The sequence below is a fragment of the Theropithecus gelada genome, chromosome 11, assembly GCF_003255815.1.
Source record: "Theropithecus gelada isolate Dixy chromosome 11, Tgel_1.0, whole genome shotgun sequence".
Taxonomy (NCBI): domain Eukaryota; kingdom Metazoa; phylum Chordata; class Mammalia; order Primates; family Cercopithecidae; genus Theropithecus; species Theropithecus gelada.
In genome coordinates, this window is record NC_037679.1 from 90,116,530 (window position 1) to 90,135,436 (window position 18,907).

Below are 18,907 nucleotides of genomic sequence, written 5' to 3' on the forward strand. Positions count from 1 at the left end.
ATAGATCAATTTGGGAAGAACTGACATCTTCACAACATTGAGCCTTTCTATCCATGAATATGGAATATCTCTCTGTTTATTTAGTTCTTGTTTAATTTCTTTCATCAGAGTTATATAGTTTTCTTCATATATTGCTTATAAATGTATTGTTATAATATATGTATTTCTTTTTCCTTTTTTGGCACCCATGACAATGGTAATGTGTTTTTTAATTGTAAATTCGACTTATTTGTTGCTGGCAGATGGAGAGCAATTGACTTGTATATTAACTTTGTAGCCTGTAATCTTGCTATGCTCACTCATTAGTTTCAGCTTTTTTGTTGATTCTTTTGGATTTTCTACATAGACAATCATATCATCTGTGAATAAATATATTTTTATTGCATCCTTCCCAATATGTATATTCTTATTTCCTTTTTTTGCCTTATTGCATTAGTTAGGCCTTTCAGTACAATGTTAAAAAGGAGTGGTAAGAGGGGACATCCTTGCCTTGCTCCTGACCATTTTTTTTCTTAATTGAGCTTATGGTCTGATTGGTTGGCTCTTGTGTCCTGGCATTTTTCAAATATTTTAATCACACTTGCTTGTGGGCATTTAAATTTGTAACTACTATGTTAAAATAACAAGGAGTCTCCTTGAACTGCTTTTGGAATTTAGGGCATAGGGATAAAAAGATAATGTCTTTCCTGTGCTCCAAAGGACTGGGGAAAGTCAGGTCTGTGTTATACCTTGTGAGAAACCTGTGCACGGGGAGCTCATTCCCACAGCACTCAGAAGGGCGATCTTCACTCTTTTCCAGGCCCCTATTGGACTCATGTCCTATTTACATGGAAATCCAAGGAAGGCCTGAAAGTCTACGTCAACGGGACCCTGAACACCTCTGACCCGAGTGGAAAAGTGTCTCATGACTATGGAGAGTCCAACGTCAACCTCGTGATAGGGTCTGAGCAGGATCAGGCCAAGTGTTATGAGAACGGCGCTTTTGATGAGTTCATCATCTGGGAGCGGGCCCTGACTCCGGATGAGATCGCCATGTACTTCACTGCTGCCATTGGTCAGTGAGTGTGAAGGGCTGGGGCAGATCTGCTGTCTGTTCCCAGGGTATCTGCCTCCTTTCTCCCCACTCTCCTGTTACAGCTATCAGCACTGTAGACATGAGATGTGTCCTAATGAACCTTGTAAACACAGTTGTGTGTTAGAACACCTGTTCCCTGAGACAGACGAGTTAATAATTTATTGGAGATGCTCTGAGATGAATATTGTTTTGTTGATCATCATGGGGTTTCAAGGTATATGTGGCGGAGGATTATAGAAGGCTTTGGATAGCAAATATTCCAGGTCCATTAGTGATTTTGATCAACAAATGTTAGCTGTGTGCCTCCCAGGGGCTATACTCTGATGGGCGCTTGGAAAACCCCCAGGATACCTCTTCCTACTCAACACAGGGCAATTGTTCAGGGCAGGGACCTGTGGGTAAGTGGACTGGGGTTCAAATATTCATTGTGCCATAATGAGCCATGAGATTTTGGGAAGTCATTTTTAAAAATTGAGGTCAAATCCATATAACATAAACATAACCATTTAAACATGAACAATTCAGTAGCACTTGGTACATTCACAGCGCTGTGCAGCTGCCACCTCTACCTGGTTTGGAAACATTTTCATCCTCCCAACAGGAAACTCAGGGAGCACAGTCACTCCCCGTCTTCCCCTCCCCCAGACTCTGGCAACCACTAATCTACTTTCTGTCTGTACCTATTCCGGAGATTCCACATACATGGAAATGTGTAATGTATGACCTTTTGGTCTTAATCTCTCAGCTTTTTTTTGCTCTGTTAAATGGATAAAAATACTACTGCTCCCTCTCTGGGGGTGGTGTTGGGATAATAAAATGAGAAAAGGTCTGTAAGGTCATTAGCACAATGCCTGGCATATGGCAAGAATCCAAGGGCTCTTAGCTGTTTTTAAAATCAATATTCACCTTCCCCCTACAATTCCATTTTCATTTTGTCCACAAGTGAATGCACCATTTTTTCCCCACTGGGTTTCTTTATTTCCACATAAAATAATCTGCTAAAAAATGACAGCCCCCGTGTAGGCATTCAGGCACCCAGCACAGCGGGTGTCAGGACCGGAAGAGAAAGGCCTGAGTTCCAGACGCTGCCTGCTCTCGTTCCGCTTCTGACATTGAGTCCCTCAGTTGTTAGGACTCTGTTGATTGTATGAGAGAAAACTCGATTCAAAATAACTTTAGCCAAGAAAGGCATGTGTTTCTTTTTCATTTCTTGCAATGGGAGCTCCAGGGGAAACTCTGGTTCAGAACTGGTTTGGTCCAGGTGCTCACATGATGTCAGTGGCAATCTCTGCGTTTGACCTTGCCCTCTTTTGTCTTAGCCTCCTCCTGGTGCCAAGGTGGCTGTCATGCTTCTAGGGTTGCATCCTCAGCCCTCAGCAGCCTCTGTGGAAAAGAGGGAGCTTTTTTCTCTTATCACCTCCTATGCTGGGGCTGGGCAGGACTCACTTTGGCTCACATTGATCCATGCACCTTCCATGAGTCATTTTCTGTGTCTGGGTGTGCAGAATATGCTGACTGGCTTCGGTCTGGGTGGTAGTCCCCCACCCTCAGCCCCCTTGAAATGACAGTGAGGTCAGCCTTATCCAGAACATGTGGAGGAGAGGGGACTCCCAGGGGACAATCAGGGATGCTGGTCTCAGAAGGAATAGATGCTGTGTGGGCAAAACAGCCTGTGTCCACTACAGCTTTAGACATTTACATCTTCCAGCTTCCACCCAGGAAAACAGAATGCATTCCCTCTCCCAGCACTGACAGAGGGCAAATTATAGTGTCCTTCAGAAGAAAAAAAAGGGATCAATCTACTGCATTTTATTGCCTAGGGTTTAGAGTTGTCACTTTGAAACCAAGTTATCACTTGTATTTATGTTATGAAAAGCCTCAAACAAATCCTGCCCTCCTGACAGTTTACTTGTTTTAGTAACACTGGAAAGAGGGGCCCTTGTTTCTGGTTCTTGTTCTTGTCAGAGCAAACTCTCTTCGCCAGAACCGGAACTGAACCAGACCTGGATCTACCAGAATCCCACCTCACCTGGTGACCTGGTCCTGAAGACAAGGCATATGATGTAAAGCATGTATAGGAAAATGGCTCTTAAAGTCCCTGGAAGGCCTGTGTGGGGCCCAGTGTACCACTGCTCGGTGAGTCCAACACAGCCGAGTTCAGGGCAGCCATGCAGAGTGACAACGGGAACTGAAATCCAGCCTGCTCCCAGCCAGGCCGGGCCTCAGTGGGGACATGGCCACACAAGTAGGTAGAAGTCTTTCTTCACATGAAGATCTGTCTGCATTTGAAGCCGTGCTGGGGCTGTAGGTGCCCAGAGGGGGTCTTTTTCTGAGTGATCTGGCCAGAGGGGACACCCTCCTCTAATCTCATGAGCCAGAGCTGGCACCATTTGTTGACCAGTCTGTCCAGGTGTGGTGGCCTTTCCTGATACAAAGGCACAGTGCTGACCGTCTGTCACCCTGGCCAGGTGTCCCCTCTCCCCCACCACTGGAATGGACAGCAGCTCTTTCTGTAGAGGAGGAAGGAGGTTGTGTTCAGAGCCGTGCAATCTGAAAGCGTGTGTCTTTGGGCCCTGGAAGCACACTCAGCACGTGGGAACTGGGACCGACTGAGGACCTGGCAGATTCTCATTTTCATTCCAGTCTCCGTGGTCATTGCTTGCAAGGGTGGGCAGGATTGCTGGACCGATTTTCACCATCCCTCACTCTGCTTTGTGGACACACACGAGTTAAATGTGAGTTTGACGTGACTCCTCTGTAACTCATTGGCACCTGAGGAGTGAATGTCACTCTAACTTGGAGAACAGAGTGGTGCTGGGGTCCAGTTCTCTCGGCAGCGTCACACCTTCTGCGTTCACCAGCGGCCCAACCCCACCCAAACCCAAGGGCTCAGTCACTCCTGCAGCCAGCCAGGGGTGATGATGTCATTTCCTCAGCTCATCCAAAGCAACTTCAAGAGATTTTCCGAAAATGAAGTAGAATATCTGGTTAAGTCTGTGTTCTCATCAGGAAATAGCAGGATTAGAAATAGTTGGGGGTGAACAGGCAGAGAACAGCAAATCTTGGCTTAGTCTTCAATCTTAAATGTCTTTATTGTTTGTAATTATTCATCATTAACCCCATGCGGGCTGAGTGCAAAGGATAGCTGGAATCCTTGGGCTGGAAGGGGCTCAGGAAGACAGTTTTCCCCACTGCTTTACTGGGGCCTGTTCTCACCTCATCGATCTCGGAGGAGGCGCTCTCAGGGCTCCTGTCTGTGCTGGCCCAGCGAGTTGCAGCCCTCCTCATTTTATTTGCAACCAGTCTGGATGCAACTATTTGGATGGACTATTTGGATGCAACTATTTGGATGCAACTATTTGGATGCAACCAGTCTGGATGCAAATAGATGAAATCTATTTCTTTTGGTTCTTTATTTATTTGAAATCGGTAATCCTTGTACAAAATCATCTTTTGATATGCTGACTTGCACGAAGGGTGTTCAAAAGCGATTGAGAATACAAATAGAAAAGTAATGTGACCTGGGAAAATCCATATGGCCAACCCATTCAGCTGATTTCTTAGTCCATAATTTATCTCCAGCAACATTCCGACTCAAACGTTCTCAGCCTCTCTTCCACGTGTCTGAAGCTGGTGCATTTTTAATAAGGACAGGTCTTCCTTGTGGTGAAAAAAGTGACCATGTTTTAGTCCTTAATCCAGCATTATTTTTTCCAGGAAAGCATGCTTTATTGTCTTCAACGCTGCCAAGCCTCTCCGTGACACCCACAGCAAGCCCCATGGTGAGCAGATGCGTCTTCCTTGGCACCCCCCCCCCCCACCCCCGGCTGACATCCTTCTGCTTGGGCTGTTTGCTGGGAGAGAGAAAATTCCATCAGGTGTCTGGGCTCTTTGTGATCGGCAGTACATTGTCTGGGAAGAAATAACAAATGGAGGCGAAGCCAACTGCAGTACTAATTCTTGGTGCTAAGAGTGACTGAGGGGAAAACTCTCAGTTCCTGCCACCAGGAGCCTCAGGTGCCCAAAAGGAAATGCCGTGGGCACCGTGGGCCGTGGGCTCCATGAGTGGGGAGTGAGGAACCTGCCCCGCTTGGCTTCTCTTTGTGCCCTTTTCGTTTGATGTGAGAGGAAAAGCTCAATTCATAGAGAAAAATTCTTGTCTGGAATTAGTGTTTGTAATCAAAGAACTGTCCTTTCTTGAGAATGTTAATATAATAGTGAGTGCACAACTCTGACCTATCTGCTTGGGTTCAAATCCAAGCTGTACCATTTATTTTTGTGTAAGTCTCTCTGTGCTTAGTTTCATCCATCAAATGGGGACTTATTTCATAAGGTTGTTGTGAGGATGAAATGTTAATACAAGCAAAATATTCACAAAAGTGTGAGGTACATAGTAGAAGCTATATTACTATCATGGTATAAAAACATTTGACCAGCTGGATGTGGTGACTGCGCCTGTAGTCCCAGCTGCTCAGAAGGCTGAGGCAGGAGGATTGCTTGAGTCCAGCCTGGGCAACATAGTGAAACCCCATCTCTATAAATAAAAAAAGAGGAGCCAGGCACAGTTGCTCATGCCTGTAAGCCCAGCAATTTGGGAGGCTGAGGCAGGAGGATCACTTGAGATCCGGAGCTCAAGACCAGCCTGGCCAACATGGTGAAACCCTGTCTCTACTAAAAATACAAAAATTTAGCCAGGCATGGTGATGCATGCCTATAGTCTCAGCTACTTGGCAGGCTGAGGCAAGAGAATCGCTTGAACCCAGGAGGCAGAGGCTGCAGTGAGCCGAGATAGGCAGAGGCTGCAGTGAGCCGAGATTGTACCACTGCACTCCAGCCTGGGCAACAGAGCAAGACTCAGTCTCAAAAAAATAAAAAATAAATAAATAAATAAATAAATAAATAAAGCATTCAACCCAGAGTAGGACACATGAAACTTCTGTATAATATTTTGATTTTAGTTCTTAGTAGAAACTCATGTTGCCAATTTCTTTCAGGTGCCCACAGATGCCTACCATTCCATCATAACCAACCTGACAGAAGAGAGAAAAGCCTTCCAAAGTCCCGGAGTTATCCTGAGTTACCTCCAAAATGTATCCTTCAGCTTACCCAGTAAGCCCCTCTCGGAGCAGACAGCCTTGAATCTCACCAAGGTAAGGCTGTTTGATGTCTGTGTCTGGTGGACCAGGGGTGGCACCCTCACCGGGACCATAGGTGTTTCTATTTGACCTAGGTTGAGTTTTTAAAAAGCAGGAACTTGGCCGGGCATGGTGGCTCACGCCTGTAATCCCAGGACTTTGGGAGGCTGAGGCGGGCAGATCACAAGGTCAGCAGATCGAGACCATCCTGGCTAACACAGTGAAACCCCGTCTCTACTAAAAATACAAAAAATTAGCCTGGAGTGGTGGCGGGCGCCTGTAGTACCAGCTACTCGGGAGGCTGAGGCAGGAGAATGGCGTGAACCTGGGAGGCGGAGCTTGCAGTGAGCTGAGATCACGCCACTGCACTCCAGCCTGGGCAACACAGCAAGACTCCATCTCAAAAAAAAAAAAAAAAGCAGAAACTTTTACTTAAAAGTTTGGGTTTCAGGCTTCTCATGAATGACCAGCTGGTGTGGCCCTTCTGGCCAGCTCTGTACAGCTCAGTGGAGCCTCCTTTAGGGGCACTTGAGTCTTTGCTGTGGTTTCCCAATGCCCAACCTGCCTGGTCCCCCCCTGTGCAGCCACCTGGCCCCTGTGGGTGTGTGGGTTGGCGACTCCTAGTCTAAATAAACTCTGCTACCTCCTGGCAACAGGTAAAAGGTGGAGGGGCCTCACTGGCAGATCCAGCCATGGGGCATGGACCACAGCCTGTGCCCAGTGGGAATCCCCAAAGCTATCTAAACACTTAGAGAATGCAACATTTATGGCATTAAAATCGATATGCTTTCTCTTTTTACTCCTCCAAATAGTTTCCAGGTGAAGGCAGAGGGTGGATCGTGGGCTCTCGTGGCCTTGCTGTCTTCTGTTTCAGGGCTAGGGCTTATCTTGGTGGATGCGAAGACAGAAGGGGTTTTGAGACTGGCTCACCTTGAAAGCATAGCATATGGGTTAGGAGCAGGGTATATGGAGCTCCACCACCGCATTGACCTTTGATCTGCAGTTACTCTGTGGCCTTGGTCAAGTGACGTAACATCTCTGCTTCACTTGGCTCCTCTGAGATGTGGAGGAAATAATGACAGCGCCCACTTCATCAGGGATAAGTGGGTTCCTATGTGCACAGAACAGTGCTGGGTACACTTTTCAAGTGTTCTCAGTTCTTACTGATTTCCTTGCTGAAGTCATACCCAAAGAAGCACATGCAGATAAATGTGTTCAGGGACTTGAGACATCTTGGAATGGTGGGAGGTTGCCGTCAGCTTTTCTGTCCACGTAAGAGAAGTTAGACTTCTTAGATTTCATTCATTCATTCATTCATCATTCATTCATTCATTCATCATTCATTCATTCATTCATTCATAGAACATGCTAGATTCTGGGGATTCAGGATGACCAAGTGCTACTACTCCCTGCTTTCAAGAGGCTCAGGGTTGAGGGAGTGATGGCAGGTCACGGAGTCTGAGAGGGCCTTGAAAGGGAACCACATGGAGCTGCAGGACTCAGCAGTTCTGGAGTCAGAGACCTGACTTTGACCCCAGCTCCACCACTCCCGGCTCTGTGTCCGTGGGCAGGTTATTTAACCTCAGCACACCTGCTTGCCCACTGTGACATAGGGACAATGAGATCACCCACATCTCTCAGGTGCTTCTGGCTGGGAGCTACAGAGCCCTTTGCTTAGCGAACTTGGACTTCAGGCCATGTACTTGCTTCAGGCAACAGGAAGCCCAGAGGTGGGAATCCTAGGATTCACTAACTCAGTCTTCACTCACTGCAGGGGCTGGATAGGCACCGCTACAATTCTCTCGGCACTCGGCCCCTTTCTCGCCCAGCTGCAGGTCCCCAGCACCCTCGCCTTACCCTAGAACATCCAGAAGGGAAAGAACGAGTTGGGGGACTCCCTACCAGACAGAGGGAAATGTTTCCCATGGTTCCCTTTGCTGAGACCCCCCCCTCAAATCTCATTGGCCAGAGCTGGGCCACATGACCACACCTGGACCAATCACTAACCAAGGGGAGTGTGATTGGCCACTGGCTCAGCCAATCATGAAGGAACTCTAGGGTGTGGCCAAAGGCTGTCCAGTGTGGGAGCACTTCCGGGCTCTGAAGGGAAGGATCCTCGGGGTGTTGGGTGGAAAGAGTGAGTGTAGACAAGCTGGAAGGTCCTTATGCATGTACGCACAGGAGCGGGTGTGAGACACTGAGACAGGCCTTGGTATGCAGTAAGTGCTTTATAAATACTAACACTCTTGTTTTTATTGAGATGGGCTACCAGGGGTCACTGTGACAAGCGGTGCCTTCTATGCGGTTAGCACTTAATAAACGCTCACACTTCGGGCACTAGTGCTCTGCCTCTAGCTAAGGTATGCAGTCGGGGCTTAATGCCCACTCTGGGCACTGGCGCCCCCTCCCCTCTTGCCGTGGTACACAGTCAGCGCTCAATAAACACCCACTCTGGGCATGGGCGCCCTCCCCTCTGACTAGCCATGGGTACCCTGAAGCATCCTCAGGAACGTGCAGCAGACACTTAGCAGGCTCCCTCTGTGTTTCCGGGTGTCTAGGGAAGGAGGGAGTCCAAGCGAGGATTAATTAATTAGACGAATGTTGATTAAACACCCACTTGTGTGTGGGTTGCTTCATTAATTATAAAATGGATGGCTTAATGAGCCACAGTTGCATTCTCATGAGTGGGTTCACTGATGACTTTATTAATTGAGCACATCGTGCAGGCTCCGCTCTCTGCCAGCTGCTGGGCTTGGTGCTGGGGATGTGTGATGGATATGCCGGGCATTGCCCCTGCCCTCGTGGGGCTTGTGGCCTAGGGCGTGTCCAGTTCTCTGGAAAGCTGCCTGTGGGGTGCTGGTCCTAAAGGTCACCCCTCAGCATCTTGTAGAAGTGTGTGTCCTGCCCTAGGGCAGGCCTGGAGCCACTGTGGCCCACCGCCTGCCTGGCCCTGTGATCTCTTCATCACTGGCTAGAAGGGTCTATCTCGCACCTGACACTGTAGTGGCAGCAGTTAACTGTGTCATTGTGGCCCACACCACCCAGCAGTTCCCTGAACTGAGTGTGATACAAGTTGCTTTCTTTCTTTCTTTTTTTTTTTTTTGAGACAGAGTCTCGCTCTGTCACCCAGATTGGAGTGTAGTGGCATGATCTTGGTTCACTGCAACCTCCGCCTTCTGAGTTCAAGCGATTCTCCTGCCTCAGCCTCTCAAGTAGCTAGGACTACAGGCGTGCCCCACTATACCTGACCAATTTTTGTATTTTTAGTTGAGATGGGGTCTCACTATGTTTCCCAGGCTGGTCTTGAACTCCTGACCTCAAATGATCCACCTGTCTCGGCCTCCCAAAGTGCTGAGATTACAGGTGTGAGCCACTGTGCCTGGCCCCATTCTACAAGTTTCTATGGTGTCCTGGCTTCTCACCTGTCCACTAGCAGCTGGACAGGAAAATGGCAAGGAATCATTTCCTGTATTGTACCATGAGGTGCTGATTAGCTACGTGTGGCTCGTCCAACTAGAGATGTGCTGTGACTGTAAGATGCACACTGGATTTCTAAAACTTTGTGCAAAGAAAAGGGAAATATCTAATTAGTGATTTCATATGGATTCTGTATTGAAATGATAATATTTTAGGTTTTTGAGCTAAGTAAAATACATTATTAAAATTAATTTTACCTTTTTTTTCCTACTTCTTAAAAGGTGCTGGCTGCTAGAAAATTTAAAATGGTAAATGTGGCCCATATTATGTTTCTATGTGACAGACTGCTTTGGATCAAGAGTCAGCAGACTATGGCCCTTGAGCCAAATCTGGTCCATTGCTTGCTTTTGTAAATAAAGTTTTATTCATGCATGCCCATTTGTTTGCGCATTGTCTGCGGCTGCTTTTGCACTGCCATGGCAGAGTTGAGTGTTTGTGACACAGGGCATGGCCCTTGAGGCCTGACCTCGTTCCTGTGTGACCCTTTAAGAAGTTTGCTGCCCCTGCTCCAGCTCAGTGAAGACAGGCTGGTGGTTATCCCTTACTTCATTAATACTTAAGGCCTTGCACTCTAAGGTCTCAAAAAATATTTATCTCATAAAGATAAATGAATGAACGATGAGTTTTGATGATGTGTTCTCTAAGTATTTAGTGTCTCAGAGTGTGGAGGAAGGTGAGTATTCTGGAGATGGCGGTTTAACGGAAATATGGGAGATTTTGGTCAGCCTCTAAGTTTAATTTTGGCGCTGATAGTTGGAGACACACAGTGAAGAGCGTGTGTGAATAATGCAGATGAGTGGAACGGATGTGAGGGTGTGAGGCAGTGGGGATGGCGGGGTCTGGAGTGGGCTGGGGACACATCTACTAAGGTGGTGCCACTCGGCTGTGGTCAATTATGGTTTTATGGGAATGTGGGCTAGGGGGTGTCCAAGCTCCTGCTTTTTTCAAAAGAAGTAGAAAATCCATGTGTTCTCATTTAAATCGCCTGATTAGGAAGCAGTAGAAATTAATTTCATTGTTTCCTTAGAATAATAGTGAGCTGAACCAAACATGGTTTTAAGGTGACCTGACCAAAGGCCCAAGTAGCTTCTGTTTTCTGGACCAAGTAGGTCATTTTCAGTTAACACAAGTACTTCCACATCAGTTTGCTTACTCACCCCAAGAAAGGCACATCCAGTAGGCCATGGTTTTCCCATGCGTCTCTCCACTCCACAGGCTTTCGCTGAGGGCCTGCCATGTCCCCCAGGCGCTGTGCTGGGGCCCCTCCCGTCACTGAGCAGTGTTCATTTTGATGTTCCAGTGCTGGTCACTGACTTGACAGGGCTGCCACAGGAGCACATAAGATAACGTCCATAAAAGGGCTTTGTAACATGTCACGTGGTCCATGACTCAGCTATTTTTGTTGACTGCTGTGCATAAAACTGAACTGGTGGTTGATAGCGACACATTGGAAGATGTGGGGAAAACTGAGGGTCTTCAAGTTTGTCGCTTAAGGACTGGTGCTGAGCAGTGTCATTTTGTCCACCCTTAGACCTTCTTAAAAGCCGTGGGAGAGGTCCTTCTATTGCCTGGTTGGATTGCTGTGTCAGAGGTAAGAGAAAAGAACATGGCCGGTTGTGGTGGCTCACGCCTGTAATCCCAGCACTTTGGGAGGCCAAGGCGGGTGGATCACTTGAGGTCAGGAGTTCAAGACCAGCCTGGCCAACATGGCAAAACCCTGTCTACTAAAAGTACAAAAATTAGCCGGGCATGGTGGTGGGCACCTGTAGTCCCAGCTACTCGGGAGGCTGAGGCCGGAGAATTGCTTGAACCTGGGAGGCGGAGGTTGCAGTGAGCCGAGATTGTGCCCCTGCACTCCAGCCTGGGCAACAGAGTGAGACTGTCTCAAAAAAAAAAAAAAAAAGAGAGAGAGAGAGAGAAAAGAAGATTTTGATCTTCAAAACGTATGTGCCTTGGGAACCATTTTGTCTTCCTAGAAGTGGCATAATATGGCCCAGTTCACATCCATAAAAAGAATAATGTGTCTCCCAGTCCTGACATCTGGGATAAAAGAGCTCATTTTGAGTAGATGTGCAACTGATTCAGAATACTTTGTCCTCTAAGGCAAAAGAAATGCACATGTGTCAGTAATGTGGTAGTGTCCTAAACATGGAAGAAGGATGGAAGAAGGAAATGATGTTTTTTTCCCCCATGAGAAATGTGTATTTGGTTCATCTTGGTCATTTTATATAATATGTACTTTTTTTTGTACCATCACATCATTCTTGAATGATAATAGCTTTTCATGTTAAAAGCCACTGTATTTAGTAAGAAAAAGGAGAACACGTGACAATATGTACTTCATGATTAAGGTGCCAAAAATGCTTCTCTTGTTCTCGGTACTCAAAATAGCTAGAAAGGAGAATGAAATAATTTTTCCTTTATTTCTTAAAATAACTATTGATTGTACTTATTTAAAAAGAAAACAAGTAAATAGTTGTGGAGAAGTTAGAAAATGCAGATAATAAAAAACATAAAAATCACTTCAAATCCTAAAACTGTGAGATTATTAACACTCTTGTATATTTCCTTATAGTCTAGTTTTCTTTTCTTTTTTTTTTTTTTTTTTTTGAGACGGAGTCTCGCTCTGTCGCCCAGGCTGGATTGCAGTGGCCGGATCTCGGCTCACTGCAAGCTCCGCCTCCCGGGTTCACGCCATTCTCCTGCCTCAGCCTCCCGAGTAGCTGGGACTACAGGCGCCCGCCACCACGCCCGGCTAGTTTTTTGTATCTTTTAGTAGAGACGGGGTTTCATCGTGTTAGCCAGGATGGTCTCGATCTCCTGACCTCGTGATCCGCCCGTCTCGGCCTCCCAAAGTGCTGGGATTACAGGCTTGAGCCACCGCGCCCGGCCTAGTCTAGTTTTCAATTCACTTATATATATATGTATTCAACAAATATATTGTATATTTGATTTAATTTGTTTTTCCTTAATTATGTCAATAACACTTTCCAATGATATTAAGTATTCACCTGCAACCTTGTATTAGTCAGGACAGGCCAGGGTGTGCTGCAGTAACAAATAGATCCCCACATCTCAGTGACTCAGCACAGTAGAAATTTACTTCTCCCCCATGCAAAGTCCAGAGTGGGTCAGAGGAACCGCTTCTCCACCCAGATACTCAGGGATCCTGGCTCCATCTGTCTTCTGGTGCTGGCTTCTCAACATGTGGTTTCCAAGGTTGCCAGGCAGGGCCGGAGAAGGGTGAGGAGGACTCTTAACTGCCTTGGCCCAGAAGGGTCCCAGCCACACCACCATGATATTAAAGTGCTCATTCTCCTAAACCCCGGTATTATTTAAAAATGTTTGCCAGTTTGAGAGGCAGAAGTGGCATTCTATTCTCTCATTATTAATAAGATTGTGTTAGAGTTTACATTTGATAAACTTTTGTTTGAATAACTTCAAGTGGAATGAGATTAGGTTTAACATTGGCAAAGGGAGAAAAAAAGGCTTAAGAATGTAAGATGGATACAGTCTTACCCAGAAACCAATTCCTTTTTAAAAGGTATTACTGTTTTCATGATTTCAAGGGGACTTTGTGTCCAAAGCTGCAGGCTGGGAACACCCAGAGGACAGCCAACAGAAGATCCAGACAGACGTATTTTGTGCATGATTTTGAATTAACTGCTTTTGAATGCAAAATATGCAAATCTGTTATAAGATGTGAATAACCAGGAAACTGTCCAGACTCAGGCAGGGTCCAGTATGCATTACAGAGAACACGTGAATCAGTCTCTACCCCACAGAACTGCATGCCAGAAACACAGACTTCCATGTGCTTAACTGGGCCTGGTGACTGAAATCAGACCATGGGCCTAAAAGCAAATGTCTAAAATTGGCCTCAGCATTCTATTTCCAACTCATAGGGCTCTCCTGGAGTGCATGTTTGTGGGAGAATGCTGAGGACTTAGCAGCATGCAGGTTCTTCCCCAGAAAGGCGGGAAGGAGAGAAGCAGTGAAGGCAGAGCTCAGTGGCCCAGCTCAGCGGGGCTTAAGAGAGGGCTCTCCCTTGGTGACGCGTGTCTGAGGATGCGGGCAGTCAGCCCGAGAGCGGACGCGTGCACTGAGCTTTGAGCACCGGGCCCTGCACTGTCCACAGATTCAGGTGCCCGGGGGGACCCCCTGCTTTCTTGGGGGCAGTGTCTACCAGGATCCTCTGCTCTGCAACTCAGAAAGAAAAGAGGGCTCTTGGAGTAGAAAGCAAGCCCCTGGGAAGTGGAGGCAGTGGGAAGCAGCTTGGGCTGCTGGCACCTCAGAAGCAGCCACCCTTCACGGAGAAGGGGACAGAGCTGCTGGTGTCCCCATGCCAGAGTGGACCTGGGGGGTGATCAGCCCCTCCTTGTGAAGCACAGGGAGGCAGGGGGAAGATCTGGGATGTGCTGAGGGTTCCTCTGTGAGTTCAGGGAGGTGGCAGGACCAGGAGTCGGGTCCCCTCAGTCCCCGTGTCTAAGTGTAGAAAAGCAGGAGCCAGCAATGGCTGGGGTGATGGGTCCACCCGGGCTGTGTCCGTGCTCCGTGAGCTCAGTTGGGCGTGTGGCTTCCATGTGGTCCCCTCCTGATCCATGGGAAGGGGCAGTTGTGTGACTTCTTCCTCCCTCGTGGTCGACGTGGGGCAGCTTGATTTTGTGTGCTTGGTGCACCTGCCTGGTCCCCCGGCTGAGTGGGGTGGATTTTCATGGCTCCTGGTTCTTGTGTTGCTGCAGGACAGCGCCGTGGTACTGAGTCTCATCCACACTATTGACACCGTCATGGGCCACATTTCCTACAACCTGCATGCCAGCACGCCCCAGGTCACCATGGAGGGCTCCTCTGCCGTGGCAGGTAGCTGTCGCTTGTAAGGGTGAGCCACATGGCAGGGGCGGGGGCTGGAGGCTGCGGAAAACTGCCTTTTTACACCCTTAGCAGAGAGCCATGCTCTGTCTCCCTGACTGCTCTGTCTCCCGCAGGCCACATTTGGAAGGAAAACCCGTGGTCAGATCAGGGCAGGAGTGATCGGCCATGTGCAGACAGGGCTCATAAGCCTTTCCCAGTGACTTGGGAGCCAAGCTCCTGCCCTGGGGTGATGGTCTCAGTTCAGAGCGGGAGGCAGAAGCAGCAGTGCCAGCAAGAGTCTATGGTATGAAAGGGGTGGCCTCAGGTTTCTGGAGTTGGCTTGCTCTCAGCGGCGCTGCAGGATAATTGTCACAGTTGTCTAATTGTAGAGGCAGAGGTGATGACCTTTCGATTTTAAAAGTCTTCACCTGCAGTGTATTATCGTGCTGATACTTCCCTGCAAGAGCCAAGCTGGGGAACAGGCGCTGAAGCTACCTGGGTTAATTTAGCGGCAGTTTGTCAGCCCAGACCTCTCCCTCTGGGTCATGTTGCCCTCGCCTGCTGCACTTGGGGAGGAGCCGATGTCACTGCATCGCTGAGCACAGCCCATCCGTGCACCGGCCTTGAGAGCCGGGGGCTGTGCCGGGGCGGAGGGCGCCCCAGGTGAGGAGCCGTGCCTGGGCCGGAATACTGAGCCTCTCCGTGGCAATCACTGCCTGGGCTCTTCATTTCTTTTTCCTTTTTTTTTTTTTGAGGTCATGCTTTCTAAAGGTAATTATACTTTCGGTGGGGAGCTTGTCCTGTCAAAAAAGAAAAGCAGATGGGGTTTTGCAGTCTGATTTCCTGCAGCCTGTGAGTTCTCTGACGGGACTTCCGCTCTCTCGCTGCTTCCACCGCAGAGTTTTCCGTGGCCAAAGTCCTGCCCAAGACCGTGAATTCCTCGCATTACCGCTTCCCGGCCCACGGGCAGAGCTTCATCCAGATCCCGCACGAGGCCTTCCACAGCCGCGGTGAGTGTGACTGCGCCGGACTCCCTTCCGGGGCGGCTTCCACAAGTCTTTCTGAAGAGTCCCCAGGCTTTGGTGGGTGCCCACCGCGCCAGTGAGCTTCGGGGCTCCCCAGGGCCGCCTGCGGTGCTCCCCCGGACTGCTTGTCCTGTCCTGCAGGAGAGGGGCTCTGGGCAGCCATTCTCAAAGCATGTCCTCGGGCCACCCTCATGGCCACACTTGAGAGGTTCCTTAGTGATGCTAATGCTCTGCCCACTCCAGGCCCCTGAACTGGAATTTCGGGTGGGATCTGGGAGCATCTAAACCTGCTCACCTGGTGAATCCGGCCCACTGGGAAGTCATCCTCCCTACATCCTCCTAAATTGGCACATGCCTGATCAGCTGAAGAGAAAAAGATGGGGCCACCTCCCCTCCCTGCTCAGGTAGCTGTGGGCCAGGTGAGGGGTTCATCCGTTCAGGAACCTGGGGTTCCACTCCTGTGTGGGCCCAAGTTGAGTCACATAATAAAAATTGAGAGGCTCAGGGGACCTCCTGCCTCTGACCAGGGAGCACCGTTGGGAGCCCAGACGGCCCTGGCCATTTTTTGCTACAATGACTGTCACCCTCTCTGGTTCCTGGAAAAGCGAATAGGACTCTGCAGACATCTCCTTCCTCTCCTTCCCTCCCTGGGGACCTCAGGCAAACGGGAGAGCCTCGGATTTTTGCCCCTGTCACCCTGGCCAGAGGCCACGCCTCCTTCCCAGGGTTCTGCCTTAGGGGTGGGGACCAGGACAGTCCTGATCAGACACCTCCCTCTGCAGTGGGGAGCCTGCCTCTGCACCTGCCACCATCTTAATTGTCTGTAGGAAAGTTGCCCTGACTGGTTCTGTGCCCTGTCCTTACCTAGCGTGATGTCAGGTGTGCCCTGCTCCTAGGGCAGAGGCAGGGATGTCCCTACCCCAGAAGCCAAGGGAAGGGCCCAGGGACGATGCCACCTTCCACCAGCATCAGCAGGGAGGGCCCAGGGATGGTGCCGACATCCACCAGCATCTCCTGGCCACGTGAGCTGCTGGGAGTGCCCTGATTTCCAATCCTGGCAGAGCCATGGCCGAGCCATGGAGTGAAACAGCAAGAGCACATGTGACTCTGCTTCGTGGCTGGATATAATAGAGGGGTGGCCAGGTGAAGGCATACAGGTGTCCCTGTGGCTGCTGCCCCTTGAAAACCTGCATTCTGCCTCACTCAGTGGTCCCCTAAATCCTTCGCGTGCCAAGGGCAGAGGGTACACACTTGTGGGGCAAGGCTGGAGGCTGGCACTGCCCCCCGTTGGCTCACAGGGGCCTTCTCCCTGCAGGGGCTCTGAGATCCATGTGATGCCCTGGGTGAGCCTGGCTCTCCTGGGGAGTTTCAGCCTCCATGTGTCTGGAGCTGGCTCAGGGGATGGAGCAGGGAGCCGCTGTCACCCTGCTGAGTTGCCACAGTCTTTGTCCTTATAAATTCTGCCCTAGTGTCCTTCACTTCCTTCTCCCTAGAGGGTTCTTGGGAGTGAGGGGCGGCACCACGCACAGTGGGGCAAGGGGCTTTGTGTGTTTCTGCCCGTGGCCTGGAACACTGACGGCGCCTGCCCTTCTGCTCTCTCTGCAGCCTGGACCACCGTCGTGGGTCTGCTGTACCACAGCATGCACTACTACCTGAACAACATCTGGCCCGCCCACACCAAGTGAGTCTCGGGGGTGCCCAGCTCAGGGGCGTGGGTGTGTGTGGGTTTGCGGGGTGGCTGGCCACAGGGATGCCCGCCTCACACACGGTCACACCCATGCACAACACTGCTTGAGAACTCAGGACACGACTGCCGGGCGCTTCACCACTCAGGCAAGGAAACGTGCAGCGTTTTGAAGGCCACACAGGAACTGCAGGCCTGGGCCTGGGCTGGCGGAGTGGAGATCAGAAGCACAGGCTAGGAGACCCTACCCACCCGCCTCGACCAAATGGTGTGACCTTGGGCAAGGGACTTAACCTCTCTGAGCCTCAGTTTCCACTGCTGTGGAATGGAAGACAACAGACCTGCCCGTGTCAGTCATGGGCAAACATGTAGATGGACAAAACCATCTCACACCAGCTTAAGTGGAAGGCCAGGAAACTGAGGGCTCGGGGACTGAGAAGGGAGGAGCAGGTGGGCTTCAGGCATGGCTGGACCCAGGGACCCCACGGATGCCGTCTAGACCTGCTCTGTCTATCCCCTGCCTCTGCTGTCCTCCAGACAGGCCCCCTCCATAGGAGCAGAGCTCGCTCCTGCAGCATCGGTTCAAGTAGGTTTGGGTCCTGAGAACCCAGAAGGAGAGCAAGGAGGGTGGGGACCGCCAGGGAGACGGGGAGGGTGGGGAGGACGAGGGAAATGAGGAGGGAGGGGAGGGTGTGCCTCTTTCCTGAGGAGTGGAGTCGTAATTTTGTGATCTGGAGGTACACCGTCTTCTGGGTCGGATTTCTCTGGGAAAGCCTGCATGCTCACCAATTTCCTCCAACGAAAGAAAGTGGGGGACCCGCCAGTCTTTATGTGTGATTTCCAAAATTCTTCAGGAAAATGGTCAAAGAAAAATACAATCTAATTTCCTCAAAAAGATGCCATCTCAGTTGTTTGGGAAATCTTTCCAAGACAGTGAATGAAAAGTTGACCCTTGCTTGGGCTCTGCTGCTGAAGTTTCCACCGTGAAACTGGCCTTGCCGTGAAATGTATGAGACACGCATTTGTGAGGCGTTGCTGTGCCTTGTGCGGCCACAGTGAGGACCCGCGTGGGAGAGGAGAGTGGCATCGTGCCACGGCCCACAACTTCACAAAGGCGGGAGGATTGCTTCCAGACGCAGGGTGCACACATTTCAGGGGCAATTCGCTGTGAGCACCAGAATCTGACTCCAGCCAGGTGTCAGCCAACTCTTTCATGAGGGGCCAGCTTGTAAATTGCCTTGGCTTTCCAGAACTCTGCCCTCGCAGGGTGAAGGCAGCCAGAAACTACGTGGGGGAACGGGGGAGTGGCTGTCTTCCAATACAGCTTTATTTACAAAACCAGGCAGCCAGCCCAAGAGCTGCAGTTTGCAGACCTTTGCCAGACCTTCCATTAGATCAGCGCTGGCAGGGACAGGCAGAGGAGAGGCTGGGGGGCCTGTTCTGGGAGCCCTCAGCGCTGGCAGGGACGGGCAGAGGAGAGGCTGGGGGGCCTGTTCTGGGAGCCCACAGCCTTGAGGATGGAAGACAGTCTGTCTTGCCTGTCCCCAGGGCCTCAGCCTTCACTCCCTCTGCTGTCCTCATGGCCCCAGGTGTCTGCAGAGAGGACACTGGAGCACCAGGATTCAGGCCACTGTGTCCCAGAACAATGCAGCTAACTCTG

At 49.9% G+C, this 18,907-nt stretch overlaps 1 protein-coding gene across 2 annotated transcripts in view; it reads left to right on the top strand.

The window, feature by feature from the left end:
• Nucleotides 1–18,907, top strand: part of ADGRD1 (adhesion G protein-coupled receptor D1) — a 186,734-nt gene that overhangs the window by 33,229 nt on the left and 134,598 nt on the right. For both annotated transcript variants that reach the window (XM_025403585.1, XM_025403586.1), the window contains 7 exons: nt 800–1,054; nt 4,793–4,857; nt 6,070–6,225; nt 11,219–11,278; nt 14,430–14,547; nt 15,438–15,548; nt 17,169–17,244. In XM_025403585.1, coding sequence (XP_025259370.1) covers nt 800–1,054; nt 4,793–4,857; nt 6,070–6,225; nt 11,219–11,278; nt 14,430–14,547; nt 15,438–15,548; nt 17,169–17,244 — 841 coding nt within the window. The remainder of the gene's footprint in view (nt 1–799; nt 1,055–4,792; nt 4,858–6,069; nt 6,226–11,218; nt 11,279–14,429; nt 14,548–15,437; nt 15,549–17,168; nt 17,245–18,907) is intronic.